This window comes from Microcaecilia unicolor, chromosome 9 (assembly GCF_901765095.1).
Source record: "Microcaecilia unicolor chromosome 9, aMicUni1.1, whole genome shotgun sequence".
NCBI lineage: Eukaryota > Metazoa > Chordata > Amphibia > Gymnophiona > Siphonopidae > Microcaecilia > Microcaecilia unicolor.
This window is the reverse complement of record NC_044039.1, coordinates 202,785,167-202,802,794: the sequence shown is the minus strand read 5'-3', so window position 1 is coordinate 202,802,794 and position 17,628 is coordinate 202,785,167. Positions and strand designations below refer to the sequence as shown.

Genomic DNA, 17,628 nt, shown 5'->3' with positions numbered 1-17,628 from the left:
AAATGAGCCTGTTAGTCTGCCAGGAGTCACCCGTTTATGAGCTGTCGAATAATGCAGGCCTCACAGAGCTGGAGTCCACAGACCTGGAGACACAGGTCTTTTACTGACATGAAATTAGTTTTACAGGTATGTCAGTTTTGTTCTGCATTGTTTATTGTACTGTTTTTGTACAAAGTCCCTCATCATAAGGTCTGAAATCACTACTACTTATCATTTCTATAGCGCTACTAGATGTACGCATCACTGTACACTTGAACATGAGCTTACAATCTAATAATAGATAATACAATCTAATAAAAGTCAGAAAGTCCTTCCTGACTTTTCCCTCCTCAGCCTCCAGCCTTCCCTGTTCCATCTCTCTCTCTAACTCCCAGCAAGGCCCCTAATTCTGTCTACCTTCAAAGTCTTCTCCTGCATGCAATACCTCCACCTCTCATTCTTTCTCCCCCAGGAACACCCCCCATCTCAAATTCTCCCTCCCATCTCATTCTCTCATTCCAGGCACACCCCCCCACCTCTTATTCTTTCTCCCCCCAGACACCCCCCATCTCTCATTCTCTCTCTCTCCAGCCACACACCTCCTACCTCTCATTCTCCCATCCCTGGTACACCCCCCCACTTCTCTTTCTCCCTCCTTCCAGGCACACACCTTTACCTCTCATTCTCCCCCTCCCAGCACACCCATCCACCTCTCATTCTCCCCCCAGCACACCTGCCCACTTCATTCTCCCCTCCCAGCACACCCACCCACCTCTCATTCTCCCCCTCCCAGCACACCCACCCACCTCTCATTCTCCTCCCCAGCACACCCACCCACCTCTCATTTTCCCTCCACCACACCTACCCACCTCTCATTCTCCCCCCAGCACACACACACACCTCTCATTCTCCCCCTCCCAGCACACCCACCCACCTCTCATTCTCCCCCTCCCAGCACACCCACCCACCTCTCATTCTCCCCCTCCAAGCACATCCACCCACCTCTCATTCTCCCCCTCCCAGCACACCCACCCACCTCTCATTCTCCCCCCAGCACACCCACCCACCTCTCATTCTCCCCCCAGCACACCCACCCACCTCTCATTGTCCCCCCTGGCATATCCCCAACCTCTCTTTCTCCACCCCCCCAATCTTTCAGTCTACTACTGGAACAAGCTGGACTGTTACAAATACTTTCCCCCAGCTTATATATATGGTGCCCTAATTTGTGTGAACGAGCAAGTTAACTGTTTAACAAGTCCTCAACTAGCAATAATTGGGTGTTAACAACTGATTATTGCAGTTAACTGGCAGCAATCAGGATTTGTGCATGCATTTGACTGCACTCAATTCTGTAAGGCATGACACCTAAATCCCACTATGCATATCTGACAAGAGGGTGCGGCCAGGGGGCATGTCAGGGATATTCTAAAACGTTATACGCACAATTACAGAATACTGAGTGTGCCTAACTTGTGTACCAGCATTTACACCTGGTTTCAGCAGGTAGGCGCAAGATCGGCACTTAAGTGCAATTCGATAAAGGGCACACACACCCTTTATAGAATTGCGTTTAGCACCAATCTTTTCCCACCTTTTACTGAATCTAGCTCTATATGCTAGCAGAATCCTTCACCTCAGTCGCACATGAAGAGTATGGAAAGACCTTCATCTGATGCAAAATAAAAAAAAACCACAAAAAACATGCAAACAAAAAAAAAATGAAATGGATACCCCCCCCCCCAAAAAAAAAAAAATTCAAAATCTATGAGCAGTGCAATACTGATAAAAGAGAAACACAAATGCATTTTCTCTTGTACTCTGCTAATTACAAAAATAGAAACGATCTACATTTCCCAATGCAGACACATCCCAATCCTTAAAAAGCATTCAATAATATTTTTTCCTTTTCTATCTTTGTTGTCTGGCCATTTTATTTTTCTAATTGACTGTTCCTAGTCACTTTTCCACTTTCCTTGTGACAGTCTTTCCCTAAATTATTTCCAGGTTTGCCTTTTACATTTCTTTTCTCACCTCGTCTTCTTTTTTTTTTCCTTCTCTATATCTGTCTGCCGTTGATCTTTCTTTTCACGTTTCTTTTCCCACTTTTCTCTTCTCTGCCTTTATATCCGCCTATTTGATTTTACCCTCATTCTCACTTTCTCTCAGCCATAGACGGGGCAGACTGACCAGTTAGGCAGCCGGGCAGTGCCCGAGGGCCAAGACGGTCTAGGGGACTCAGAGGCTCTGCCCGGTTACCCACCAACACCGCAGCATATTGCAGCCCTCCCCGGTCCAACCTTGAAGGGCCTGGTGGTCTAGTGGCCTCTGCAAGGGCAAGGAAGTACATAAGTACATAAGTAATGCCACACTGGGAAAAGACCAAGGGTCCATCGAGCCCAGCATCCCGTCCACGACAGCGGCCAATCCAGGCCAAGGGCCAAGCTTCCCAAATGTACAAACATTCTATACATGTTATTCCTGGAATTGTGGATTTTTCCCAAGTCCATTTAGTAGCGGTTTATGGACTTGTCCTTTAGGAAACCGTCTAACCTCTTTTTAAACTCTGCCAAGCTAACCGCCTTCACCACTTTCTCTGGCAATGAATTCCAGAGTTTAATTATGCGTTGGGTGAAGAAAAATTTTCTCCAATTTGTTTTAAATTTACTACACTGTAGTTTCATCGCATGCCCCCTAGTCCTAGTATTTTTGGAAGAATCACACTCTTTCCTGCCCGCTGCTGCTATTCTGAATGGCAATGCCGGCACTGCCGAGTTTTAAAAATCACTGCCGAGACATCCTGCAGAAGTTTTGTGAGACTGCCAAGATCCGTGAAAGTACCACAGTAAGTCTCGGCAGCCATTTTGAAAAACATGGCGGGGCGGGCAGGAAAGAATGGGCCTTCTTTCCTGTCCCTGAAGAAGCCACTAGACCACCAGGCCTCTCTAGGTAGGGGGGGGGGGGCAACGGTGCAGCGGTGGGGCATCAAGCAGAGGCTGGGGGGGGGGGGGGGGGGTCCCAATGACCTTTACTGCCCAGGTGCCCTTGCTACTATCAGTTCGCCCCTGGCCATAGAGATGCCGATGACACTGATCAAGCTACTTGAAACCCAAGAAGTACCAAGAGATTAGAAGTAATAGATCTCAAAGCCTGTCCTGGAGGCAGCTCCTTGTGACTCTGGGCAAGTCACTTAACCCTCCATTGCCCCATGTAAGCCGCATTGAGCCTGCCATGAGTGGGAAAGCGTGGGGTACAAATGTAATAAAATAGATACTATTGGAAATTCTACATGGAATGTTGCTATTCCACTAGCAACATTCCATGTAGAAGCCTGCGCGGCCACATTGGTGATCTGCAAGGGCTGACTTCTACATGGAATGTTGCTAGTGGAATAGCAACATTCCATGTAGAATCTCAAATAGTAGCAACAGTGGAGGAGTGGCCTAGTGGTTAGGGTGGTGGACTTTGGTCCTGAGGAACTGAGTTCAGTTCCCACTTCAGGCACAGGCAGCTCCTTGTGACTCTGGGCAAGTCACTTAACCCTCCATTGCCCCATGTAAGCCGCATTGAGCCTGCCATGAGTGGGAAAGCACAGGGTACAAATGCAACAAAAACTAAACAAAAACATACCATTTCAACATATTCCCCAACATGCACTGGCACTCCCAGAGACAAAAACTTAAAAATAAGGGTGCAGAGTTTAAATGGGATTTGCTCTTGCACCGGTAATCAATGTAATCCTCAAACACCTGTGAAATCCTGGTAAATCAACCGACATCAGTCAAAAGTCGTTGCCCTTGATCACACATGCAAAACACAAGCGGAGCAGACTCTGCAAGAAAGCACTTCCTCCTGCTCCGTGCAAAACACACAAATACCAGATATGCCCATTTCCGAAAGCTGAGAAAGAAAATCAAAGACTTCCCAGGGCAAGATTTCAAAACTGTGTGCCCACCGGAATTAGAAGCAGAGTGGGAAAGCCCCCACCCAGAAAACATCAGAGTAAAAAAGCTTGACTCCGTTCAGATGCTCCCCTCTGTGACCTTCATTAGGCCCAGAAAACAGGAGCAGGCTTCGGAGGAAAGACCCCCCCCCCCCCATGGGGCTGGTGATCCAGCACAGGCCCTACAGTAGCCCTTCCCTCCTCCTCACACCTGGGCTTCTGGTAACCAGGGCTGGGCTGCTGCAGGGCCTGTCAGGGCGTACCCTGGATTGCAGGCCTCTCGGCCTCTTTCCTTGAAGTCTTGTGGTTACCAGTAAGCTCGGGGAAAGGCAGAAGCATCAAGATACCACCAGCACCTAGGAAAAATTTGGTGCCGGAGACGCCTACTCCTAAACTTTGGCCCGAGACTCTCCAGAAAAGAATAAGCAGGGAAAAACGCTGAACAATCCTGAGGGAGAGAGGAGAAACAGCAGCTGAAGCAGCAACGTATGTTCTGTTCTGCCATTAGGCAACAAATGTTACCTCACCTGGGACCATATGGACCAGCACCAGAACCGAGAAACCATCCTTGTTAACGCCCTCTATACCTTGCACTTTTATTTTGATGTTAATATTTACCTCTTTTGTTTTGAAAATACTTGATGCATTACTTTTGCAATACGTGTAAAATCATGATGGCAGAAAATTTATGTGAGCAGGAGGGAGTTAACTGCATGCTTGAGTGTGTTTTTAGGGGCTCCACACTGCACTTACCTGAACAGAGGTACCAAAGCTGAAAGCGGGGGCAGACATCGCCTGGTAGGAACAGAGGAATTCAGGTAATCAGAACAGGAGGAATTCACTTCCCCATTCCTCACTACTTGGAAACTCTTCAGTTTCCGCCTCACTTAAAGTGCCAGTACCAGTCTGTTCCTTCGGCTTGCAAGTGCAGCCTCTCGCTCTCTGGGCTGGACTGTGATGATTGCACTATGAGCGGAGGAGTAGCCCGGTGGTTACCCTGGGCCCTAGAGCAATGTTTAAACACTGCAGGTTAAAATCCAGCAGAGCTAGCGCAGGAGTCCTGCTTCTGCCACCGGCACTCCCTGTGACCTTGGGCAAGGTACTACGCCCTCCGCTGTCTCATGTAACACTTAGAATGGGAACTCACTTGAACAGGGAAACGACTTGTGTAACTGCATTTGTGCTGAGCTTAAATCTGGAAGAGACAAGTATCCAAATTATGCATGGTATGCGATACTTTATATATATATATATATACCCGTTTGATTTGTCCTTACCATGCTCAGGGCACAGACCGTAGAAGTCTGCCCAGCACTGTTCTTGTACTAAAAGTTCTGAAGATTCTGGAATCCTAAAGAGTTACAAGATTCCGGAATCCCAATTAGTAACGGCATTCTATGTAGAACCCCAAAGAGTAACACAGTAACATAGTAAATGACGGCAGATAAAGACCTTACGATCCATCCAGTCTGCCCAACAAGATAAACTCATTTTACATGGTATGTGATGTTTTATACCTGAGTTTGATTTGCCGTTGCCATTCTCAAGGAACAGACCGAGCATAGAAGTCTGCCCAGCACTGTTTTTGTACTAAAAGTTCTGAAGCTAACGTCGAAGCCCCTTAAAATTTACACTCAAGTCCATCCATACCTATTCAGTCACAATCAGGGAATAGACCGTAGAAGTCTGCCCAGCACTGGTTTTGCTTCCCAATTACTGGTGTTGCCACTCAATCTTCATTGATTCCATGGATCTAGACTCCTGATGTGGGATGTTGGGTCTACATTGCGGGGCATCCCGGCCCTCATATCAGATGAGAGATTACAGGAATGTGGATACAGGGTGGTCATGCGTGCTTATATGTCTAGACAGCAGTTGTCCCATGCAGGCTCGTTGCAGGGGGCCACATGTGTTAAGTGTGGTCATTCTCCCCACTTTTTCATGCCTTTTGGGGACACAGGTGACGGGAACGTGGGATCAGTATGTTCTGGACACGCAAAGGGCTTTTTGCACTCAATCAAGGAGTGCGCGTTTCTTGTGTCGTAAGATAAGCTTGGTGGCTCGTAAAACAATATTACAGTATTGGACAGCTGCGGAACCACCAGCTTATTGGCACTGGAGGAACCAGGTACACTTGCTGGCAAGGTGGGAGGCGAAGGCGGCGAAGGGTTCCCCGAAACAACTCACACATTTCACACAGATCTGGGATTCTTATTTGAGGGTGCGGAGCCCCAGAGGGCGTAGTTTGCTCCTTAACTAACATATGAAATGATCTTTGGAGCAGCCTTTGGGTTGCCAAAGGTACAGACTGTTTATTTAATGACATCCCTGGGAGGGTGGGGGGGGGCTCTCTTGGACTATAAGAGCACAAGTCCAAGGGGATGGAAGGAGGGAGGGGTAGGAAGGGAGAATAGGGGTAGGAATGGGGGTTGGATTGGGAGGAAGGAGGATAGGAGGGAGGGGGGGGGGGGGAAGAGTGTAAAAGGTGATGATAATACAATGCTGGAGTTGGAAAGATGGAATTGCCAATAAATATGAGGTTTGAGTTGATGGAGGGAGGGGGGTGGGGAGAAAATGCAAAATTGTACGGTGGCCTCCGTTAGTGTGCGGACGTGCTGTACTTGTGTTTCTATTGGAGAACTGTACTAGTTATATGTGTTACTTTCAATAAAAAAAAAATTTAAACATAGAGAGGTGTGGTAGCCGTGTTAGTCCACTTTTAAAGGTAATCAATAGAAATAAAATAAAACATGGAAAAGAAAATAAGATGATACCTTTTTTATTGGACATCACTTAATACATTTCTTGATTAGCTTTCGAAGGTTGCCCTTCTTCGTCAAATCAGAAATAAGCAAATGTTGGTAGATGACAGTACATATAAGTGAAACACCAAAGCATTTCTTGATTAGCTTTCGAAGGTTGCCCTTCTTCGTCCGATCAGAAATAAGCAAATGTTGGTAGATGACAGTATATATAAGTGAAACACCAAAGCATTTCAGTGACAGTCTAACAGGATAGAGGGGAAGGCAGAACTTGTTTGCTGTGAGGGGAAGGGAGGACTTGATTGCTTTGAGGGAAAGGGAGGACTTGATTGCTGTGAGGGGAAGGGAGGACTTGATTGTTGTGAGGGGAAGGGAGGACTTGATTGCTGTGAAGGGAAGGGAGGACTTGATTGCTGTGAAGGGAGGACTTGATTGCTGTGAGGGGAAGGGGAGAAGGTGTTACAGGGGAAGGGAGGACGACTATTGTGAGGGGGAGGCAAGAAAGGGGTAGACGGGAAGGGAAGATGATTGATGTGAGGGGGGGAGAAGGGGTAGAGGGGAAGGGAGGACTTGATTGCTGTAAGGGGAGAGGGGAGAAGATGGTAGAGGGAAACGGAAGACTTGATTGCTATGAGGAGAGGGGAAAAGGGGGTAGAGTGGGGAAGGGAAGTCTCATTGCTGCGAGGGGGAGGGGAAAAGGGGTAGAGGGAAAGGGAGGACTTGATTGCTACAAGAGGAGGGGAGAAGGGGGTAAAGGGGAAGAGAGGATTGCTGTGAGGAGAGGGGAGAAGGGGGGAAAGGGAAAGGGGAAATGGGACTTGATATACCGCCTTTCTGAGGTTTTTGCAACTACATTCAAAGCGGTTTACATATATTCAGGTACTTATTTTGTACCAGGGGATGGGAGGACTTGAAATTTGTGAAGGGGAGGGGAGAAGGGAGGACATGATTGCTTTGAGGGGGAGGGGAGAAGGGGGTAGAGAGGAAGGGAGGTCTTAGGGTGGGTGGGTGGATGAAGGAGCCTGGGATTACTATGCCTACTTTAGTGAATAGGTATGATATCAGCTCAGGCCCCATTGTTATTGGAGAAGGCAACTAATAAAAGGGATTTTTAACTGAAAATGTTGCCAATCAGGTTAACCTTCAATTTCATTGTTGTTCATAATTGGGCTTATATTGTTTTGACTGTGATACATTATGCTACATTATGTGTAGATTTTGACTGATACACAGACAAAACCACTGCATCTTTTGTATTCATCCACTGTTATTTTATGGATCAGTTGAGCTTATTAAAGACAGGTTAAAAATAAAACAGTTTCTAGAACACCAAGACACCTCCTATTGGGACAACAGAAGACGCCAGAGCAGCTGTACCAGTAGAACACCTCACCTCAGTCACAAGCAAAACACGGACAAACCCTCTTCAAATACAGAATAAGGGACCTTAAATTAACAAGAAATATGCAAACACCGAACTAGAAATTCCAAGAAGCCAGCCTGCACATTAGTGCAATACTATATGTAAATCTCGAGATGGTCTTCTGATCTTGACGTAATGGCATCTGGCAAAGTTATATTGATATTCACACTCCAACGTATTCCATTTACACTGCCAAGTCACTTGTCCAGGCAGCAATGATAAGTCATATAAATTCAATAGATGACACTTTTATGTTATAAACACAGACCACCTCCGCGTTGACATTTAATCTGTCACAGCAGCTAAGATAAAATCCTTCAAAGGCACATCTCTCAGTAGGGCTCCATTTGGATAATCTCACATGTTCCGACCATAACTCAACCCTTGTCTTGGCCTCAACACAGGCCGTGTTTCATATAGCTTCTTCAGGAGACCTTATATAAACAGCATATAAAATTAACATACAAACCCCATGCATAACCACACATTTAAGTGAAACACCAAAGCATTTCAGTGACAGTCTAACAGGATAGAGGGGAAGGCAGAACTTGTTTGCTGTGAGGGGAAGGGAGGACTTGATTGCTTTGAGGGAAAGGGAGGACTTGATTGCTGTGAGGGGAAGGGAGGACTTGATTGTTGTGAGGGGAAGGGAGGACTTGATTGCTGTGAGGGGAAGGGAGGACTTGATTGCTGTGAAGGGAGGACTTGATTGCTGTGAGGGGAAGGGGAGAAGGTGTTACAGGGGAAGGGAGGACGACTATTGTGAGGGGGAGGCAAGAAAGGGGTAGACGGGAAGGGAGGATGATTGATGTGAGGGGGGGAGAAGGGGTAGAGGGGAAGGGAGGACTTGATTGCTGTAAGGGGAGAGGGGAGAAGATGGTAGAGGGAAACGGAAGACTTGATTGCTATGAGGAGAGGGGAAAAGGGGGTAGAGGGGGGAAGGGAAGTCTCATTGCTGCGAGGGGGAGGGGAAAAGGGGTAGAGGGAAAGGGAGGACTTGATTGCTACAAGAGGAGGGGAGAAGGGGGTAAAGGGGAAGAGAGGATTGCTGTGAGGAGAGGGGAGAAGGGGGAAAGGGAAAGGGGAAATGGGACTTGATATACCGCCTTTCTGAGGTTTTTGCAACTACATTCAAAGCGGTTTACATATATTCAGGTACTTATTTTGTACCAGGGGATGGGAGGACTTGAAATTTGTGAAGGGGAGGGGAGAAGGGAGGACATGATTGCTTTGAGGGGGAGGGGAGAAGGGGGTAGAGAGGAAGGGAGGTCTTAGGGTGGGTGGGTGGATGAAGGAGCCTGGGATTACTATGCCTACTTTAGTGAATAGGTATGATATCAGCTCAGGCCCCATTGTTATTGGAGAAGGCAACTAATAAAAGGGATTTTTAACTGAAAATGTTGCCAATCAGGTTAACCTTCAATTTCATTGTTGTTCATAATTGGGCTTATATTGTTTTGACTGTGATACATTATGCTACATTATGTGTAGATTTTGACTGATACACAGACAAAACCACTGCATCTTTTGTATTCATCCACTGTTATTTTATGGATCAGTTGAGCTTATTAAAGACAGGTTAAAAATAAAACAGTTTCTAGAACACCAAGACACCTCCTATTGGGACAACAGAAGACGCCAGAGCAGCTGTACCAGTAGAACACCTCACCTCAGTCACAAGCAAAACACGGACAAACCCTCTTCAAATACAGAATAAGGGACCTTAAATTAACAAGAAATATGCAAACACCGAACTAGAAATTCCAAGAAGCCAGCCTGCACATTAGTGCAATACTATATGTAAATCTCGAGATGGTCTTCTGATCTTGACGTAATGGCATCTGGCAAAGTTATATTGATATTCACACTCCAACGTATTCCATTTACACTGCCAAGTCACTTGTCCAGGCAGCAATGATAAGTCATATAAATTCAATAGATGACACTTTTATGTTATAAACACAGACCACCTCCGCGTTGACATTTAATCTGTCACAGCAGCTAAGATAAAATCCTTCAAAGGCACATCTCTCAGTAGGGCTCCATTTGGATAATCTCACATGTTCCGACCATAACTCAACCCTTGTCTTGGCCTCAACACAGGCCGTGTTTCATATAGCTTCTTCAGGAGACCTTATATAAACAGCATATATAATTAACATACAAACCCCATGCATAACCACACATTTAACTTGAAATCCTTTTAATAGAAATACCTTAAGCAGCCCTATTAGAGCGTCAGACACACCCGGATATCTCTCAACTTCCGGCGTGATGACAGCATCTCACTAAATCAGATGACCTACGTTAGACCATTGATCCTATTTATACCGACAGTCTATCTCTTTATTAAATCCATGGGGTTCCACAGTGTTCCAATTAAATATTGATCGCTGCTCCTTACAGATTAGCTGTCGTTCAATGCAACCCTTACCTCTCTGTATGCTGACTAGAACTACAAATTGTAAATCCTCCACCGAGTGTTGATATTGCAACCAATGACTGACTAATGGAGTGTCAATTTTACTTAATCTGATATTACGTAAATGTTGTGCTATGCGCATTTTAATCTTACGTGTTGTTTCCCCTATGAGGGGCATAATCGAACGCGAACGCCCATTTGTAAAAACGTCCATCTCCGAGAACGGGTCCGTGAAGGGGCGGGCCGAACTGTATTTTCGAAAAAAATGGACGTCCATCTTTTTTTTTTTTAAATACATTGGATTAGGGCGTTTTTTGAGCTGGGCGTTTTTGTTTTTTAGCGATAATCGAAACCGAAGCGTCCCAGCTCAAAAACGACCAAATCCAAGGCATTTAGTCGTGGGAGGGGCCAGATTTTCGTAGTGCACTGGTCCCCCTGAGATGCCTCTATGCCAGCCTCAAATATCATACCTAGATCCATGACGGTAGTATGCAGGTCCCCAGAGCAATTTTAGTTTAGTTGGTGCTGCGCGGGACCCATGCAGAGAGGAAAAATCGGAAGAAAAAAAAACCAAGCAAGCAAGTGCAGTCAGGGACGTCCAAATTAAAAGATAGTAAAAGGGGGAATTGAACCAGCAACCTTTTGATTACAAGCTCAGTGCTCTAGCCAGTGCACCACTGATTAGACGTCCTTTCTTTTCCATTAAGTCTCTCCAAGTTTCTGTCAGCCAATCACAGCTCATTTAGCTGACATCTGTGTCAGCTAAACAGCGGTGATTGGCTGACAGAAACTTGGAGGGACTTAATGGAAAGGGAAGGACCTCTAAGCACCTGAATGATGTGGTTCACTGGCTAGAGCACTGAGCTTGTAATCAGAAGGTTGCTGGTTTGATTCCCCCTTTTACTATCCTGGTAATTTAGACGTCCCTGACTGCACTTGCTTGTTTTTTTTTTTTCTTCCGATTTTTCCTCTCTGCATGGGTCCCGCACAGCACTAACGAAACTAAAATTACTTCGGGGACCTGCATACTGCTGTCATGGAGCTGGGGATGACATTTGAGACTGGCTTACAAGTTGGGAAAAAAGTGTTTAACATTCGTTTTTTTTTTGTGGGAGGGGGTTAGTGACCACTGGGGGAGTCAGGGGAGGTCATCCCCGGTTCCCTCCGGTGGTCATCTGGTCATTTAGGGCACTTTTTTGGGACCTGTTCGTGAAAAAAACGGGTCCAACAAAAGTGACCTAAATTCTCTCTGAAAACGCCTTTCTTTTTTCCATTATCGGCTGAGCACGCACATCTCTGCTCAGCCGATAACCACGCCTCAGTCCCGCCTTCACCACGCCTCCGACACACCCCCGTCAACTTTATGCGTTCCTGCGACGGAGTGCAGTTTTGAAACGCACAAAATCGGCTTTCGATTATACCGATTTGGGCACCCACAAGAGAAAGACGTCCATCTCCCGATTTAGGTCGGAATTTGGGCGTTTTTCTCTTTCGAAAATAAGTCTCCATGTGTTCCTTCTCTGCATCTTTTAAGACATTGCTGGGGGGGGGGGGGGGGGGAGTCACTGGTTTGTTCACTGCAATTCAATGAGTTCTCATAAACGGCGTTACATCTTTTTCCTTGGCTCTAGTTAAGGGGTGGGTATGGTGCCTATGGAGCCCGAGGGACTATGTAATAGGTGAGATTTATGTGATACTGAAAAATGCAGGTCTTCTCAGCAAATCGGTAAGAGTCAGTTTTAATGGGAGAAGGGATCAGACATTTCTTTGTCTAAATGAAAAAACAAACTGAAAAAAAAAAAAGCTGTTAAACTCAGGCATGCAAATCTGCTTTACAGAGAGCTTGAACAGAAGCATAAATCAGATAAGATCTAGTCCTGGAGAAACCAATTTCATCTGTGCAAATTATTAAACCAGGTTAACGATCATTAAACCTCAGCCTGCAAAGGCAACGGAGGTGGTAGTGATGTCCCTGGTGTGCAGGGCACATGGAATCCAGGCTCACAGAGACCCTGACTCTCCTCCCCCCCCCCCCACAAGAGCAGAGACGGGGACTGGTGACCAAAGAATGCAGAGAGCCTGAGGAAATTACTGAGAAAACACTGAGCAGGATCTGCCCCAGCCTTTCAGTGACGCCCACCATAATACACCTGGGATGGGAGCCAAACGCACCTGTTCCCTGAGGCAGCACTGCTGTCACTTTCCCCCATGCTTAAAAGTCTGTGGGGAGAGAAGCTTTAGACATATCAAAAACACACAAACAGAAGCTTTGCAGAAAATCCACATCCCTGTTCAACAGGATCTGTCAAAAGGATCATTCTAGAATAAAAACGTTCTGCTGGGTAGAAATCAACACTTTCAATGGTCAGTGGAAAACATGCAGGATTATACACTCTAACTGACATATGCTCAGTGGCGTTCCTAGGGGGGCTGACACTCGGGGCGGATCACTGATGCACCCTGCCCCCCGGGTGCAGCGCCCCCCCCCCCGGCGAAAGGACACCTCCCCACCCCAGCGAAAGACCCCCCCCCCGGGTGCAAGCCGCTGAGGGGGGTGCCCAGCTTCCTTCGTTTCCGGGACAGAGGGAGCATGGAAACGAAGGAAGCTGACCGGCGCGCGGCACCCCCCCAGCGGCGTGCACCCGAGGCGGACCGCCCCCCCCCCCCCCTTGGTACGCCACTGTGCAAGAAAGAAGTGGAGAAAGATGTAAAAACACAGTGTAGATGGTGAGGTGGGGCTCTGGAACCCTATGGAGCTCGGCAGTGGCCCAGATTGTTCTTATGGCTGGAGCCCTTGACAGACAGGGTCTCATTTTATAGAGTCAATACACAGCTCCAGACAAACAGAAGAGGGGGATGAGACAGGCGGCCACTCTCAGAATTCAACCTTGCCACTACTTCTGTGCAGCTCAAAGGGGATCATTGACACTCACATCACTGGAGGGGGCTCTCCTCCTCCCTTTCTATGTCACTGGAGGGGGATGCCCTTAACTGCTTTATCTGCAAACCAGGGCCAATCCCAGCTTTATGTGACAGGTTCTTTTGCACACGGCCCCGTCTTCAGCCCCTTCTGACATATCCAAAAGCAGCTCCACTCACAATGAGTCTCTGCACATCAGCCCCACATCCCCCCTGCTAGAAACAGCAACTAGGAATTCACAGGTGCAAAACTAAACCTGGAACTTTATGGTCACCTTATCATTTCATCAATGGCACTTGTGTGAGTGAGTGAAGAGAACCACAATGATTTGGCTGTGGTCGCTATGATCCTGCAGTAGTTTCTGTGTTCTAAGGACTGCAAAGTTTCCCTGGCTAGGAAGAGTGATCCTTCATTTCTGAAGCAAAAAAAAAAAAACTGACCAGGGTTCAACTCCTGTTCTAGAACAAGAAAATTGTGTAGTTCAAAGAGCAGGTCCCTTTAAACCGTTATACCCCCTTCATCTATAGAACCACTGTTCTGATTATGTAAGAGGGTGACACTATGGGGGAGGGGGTCTATGGCAGTGGCGTAGCAAGGGTGGGGTGATGGCGGCTGTCCGCCCTGGGTGCACGCCTCTGGGGGGGTGTCGGCTCCGCTGGTTCCCTGCTCCCTCTGCCCTGGAACAGGTTACTTCCTATTCCAGGGCAGAGGGAGCAGGGAACCAGCTGAACCGACACCCCCCCAGTGGGGTGCACACGGCAGGCAAGAATGCACTTGGGGGGAGCTTGGGTGATGCGCCGAAGGGGGGGGGGGGGTTGATGCTGCACCCGGGGGGGGGGGGGGGTGCACAGTGGCGAACCGCCCCGGGTAGCATCCGCCCTCGCTACGCCACTGGTCTACGGAGGTGAATGATATGCTTAGCAGAGCAACCGTCTTCCTAAGAGGGCTTTCCAGAGATGAATGACATGTTCCTTGCAGTAGAGGTGTGGTATTGATTCATTAATACGACTTTAAAAAAACTTAGGGGCTGGTCTACCACAAAATGCGTTAAAGCGTTTTGCAGTAATTTGCCTGTCAGTGCACGCTAATCAGATGCATACAAGTATCAGATGTAATGTATTGGGCTTAGTAAAAGGATCCCTTACTGCTCGCTAGATTAATTGAACTGCTCTAATCGAATTAGCACACCTTGATTTGTCAGTTAGTGTATGTGTTAAATCAATTTAGCACACTAAAAAGTTCCTCTTACAAGGAACATGTCAAACAATCTAAAAAAAAACCCTGAAAATCAGGACAAATTTGCAAAAAAAAAAAAAAAAAATTAAAAGTTCCTGAAAATCCCCCTGAAAACTGCACATCCTATATCACAGTGCGGATGACTCTATGCTGTGTAACATTTCCCCTCCCCTGGACTGATGGCTTGTGCCTGCGGGCCTCGTCCTACCTCTGCTTTTCCCCTGATGTCTTCATATTCGGCCTTCATTTGCTTCTGCACGTCCTCATCCACGCTGGGATCTCCGATTCTGTTGAACAAGGCAGCGGCTTCCTCCAGCAGTCGCTCCATCAGCCCGCTCTGGTTCCTAACGTCTTTCAGCAGGACCTTGCCGTGGCTCAGCTGCCACTGTTTCTCTTTAAGGCCCAGTTGCAGCTCGACTTCGGGTTGCAGAGTCAGCCGCATGTTATAGGCCCAGACGGTGAACTCATCCCGGGCCCTCAGGTACTCGCTCCAGTGCAACCACACCCACTCGATGCGGCTGTTGAGGAAAGGGATAATTCCTGATAAGGAGAGCCATATATTCATTCATACACATCAAAAGTTACTACTACTAATCATTTCTATAGTGCTACTAGACGTACGCAGCGCTGCACACATTATACGCAGGTACTCTCTCTGTCCCTGGAGGGCTCACAATCTAAGTTTTTGTACCTGGAGCAATGGAAGGTTAAGTGACTTACTTGCTCAAGGTCACAAGGAGCTGCACTGGGAATCGAACCCAGGTTGCCAAAATCAAAGCCTGCTGCACTAACCATTAGGCCACTCCTCTTGTGCTCAGGACGACAGTGTAGGTGGGTACAGATGCTTAGTCGCCATTATCAGCACTTACAGGAATAACAATAGCATTAGCTGTTTTGGGGTAATAAATTTCTCCAGTCAATAAACTCCGAGATTGGGAGGCAGGCCGGCTAAGTCCGATGGTCGGGGCTGAGCTCGGATATTCAATGGCAGACTGTTTCCGGTGAAGGAACTGAATATCCGGGGGTGGGGGGTGGGGTGGGGTTGGCCAACTTAAACTTAACCGGTCAAGTTAATATTCAGCGCTGGCCAGTTAAGTTTCTAGTGGCCAAAGAAAGGACTGCTATTTATGGGGTCCAATTAGGCTGCTAAACTTAGCCTGCAAAGCCCTCAATATTTGCGGCTTGCTGGTTATATCACGTGATATATAGCCCGTTAGCTGCTATGCGCCAAGCGCTAGTATTAAGTGGAGATAACCGGCTATCTCGAGCTGACAATTAGCACTTAGCTGGCTGAGGGGTCCTTTTACTAAGGTGCGCAGAAAAATGACTTATGGAAGTGTAGGTGCGGGTTTTGGGTGCACGCCGATCCATTTTTTAGCGCGCCTGTAAAAAAAAAGGCCTTTTTTTTTTGCCGAGAATGGACGTGTGGCAAAATGAAAATTGCTGGGTGTCCATTTTGGGTCCAAACCAGGGAGGTAATGACCTGTGCGCGCCAACGCGTCTGTTACGTGTGCCTGAAAATAAAAAATATCTTTCAGACGTGCATATCGGACGCGCGCCAAAAATGAAATTACTGCAAGAGCCACGCGGTAGCCTGGTGGTAATTCCATTTTGGCGCGTGTTGGGCGCACATAGATGCTTACGCAGCTTAGCAAAAGGGCCCCTAATTGTTATTTAACCGGCCAGGAACCGTTCCTGGTCAATTAAGTACATTTGAATATTGTGGGGGGGGGGGAGGTAACAGCTTTCACTTAGGTTGCTAGCTGTAATCTGATGCTCTGCTCTTAAGTCTTACAGCTAATCTGTACATACTTTTTATTTTCTTAGGCACACCCCCTCTCATTCTATAAACTGCCACCTAAATACAGACACCAAGGGCCCGATATTCAGCCGACGGCGATAACAGGGGCACATGTGGAGGCAGGTTTTTGAAAGGACATACAAACTGGAATTGAGCCATCTGGTTCCACTAGTCTGTTAAAACAGGATTTGCCACCACAGAGCCAGTTCTTAAATACGTGGAGAAATGGATAATTATAGGTGGGTTACATGCAGAAGGAGCATCCATTATAGATTCATAAATGTCTACAATTAAATACCAGTGGGGCAAAACGGGCACATAAACATTTGAGTTTTGAAATGCCAACATTAACTGCTTTTATGAAGAGATTCACCCATTATTCTTTGTCATGTATCCTATACCGTTTATTCTAAGCCACATTGAACTCAAACTTGTTTGGGAAAACGTAGGATATAAATGTCACAGATAAACAATAAAAATATAAACGTTTATATGGCAGAACATAAATATTTATGTCGGCCATTTAAAAAACGTAGGGGCCCTTTCACTAAGCCGTGTAAAGCATCTACGAGTGCCAAAATGGAGTGGCTCTTGCGGCAATTTCATTTTTGGCGCATGCCCGATACGTGTGGCAAAAGAATAATTTTTATTTTTGGACGCACGTATTGGACACGCACCAAGTGGCATTTGACGTACGTAGGTCATTACCGCCTGGTTACCGCACGAGAATTTACTGCTAGGTCAATGGTTGGCAGTAAAGTCGAAGACCCAAAATGGATGCGTGGCAATTTTTTGATTTTGGGCGCATGTCCATTTTCGGTAAAAAAATTTTTTAAAAGCCCTTTCATTTTTACAGGCGTACTGAAAAGTGGATCGGAGCTCGCCCAAAACCCACGCCTACACTACCGCAAGCCATTTTTCAGCGCACCTTAGTAAAAGGACCCCTTAAGCAGTTATTTTTCCTAAGCTGTCACAGAGTCCAATATCACTTGCCAGTTTTGTATTCAGAGAGATAAAGGTGGTGACTTCCCCTCATCTCTTAAGGAGAACTGTTCAATACGAGCACCTTTATGACAGGGGCATAGCTACATGGGGCCACGGGGGCATGGGCCCCCACAGATTACGTCCTGGTCCCCTCTACA

At 46.9% G+C, this 17,628-nt stretch overlaps 1 protein-coding gene across 1 annotated transcript in view; it reads right to left on the bottom strand.

Moving 5' to 3' along the window:
* Nucleotides 1-17,628, bottom strand: part of SYNE3 (spectrin repeat containing nuclear envelope family member 3) — a 138,806-nt gene that overhangs the window by 65,293 nt on the left and 55,885 nt on the right. The window contains 1 exon segment of the mRNA XM_030213911.1: nt 14,894-15,203. Within this exon segment, the coding sequence (XP_030069771.1) occupies nt 14,894-15,203 (310 nt within the window).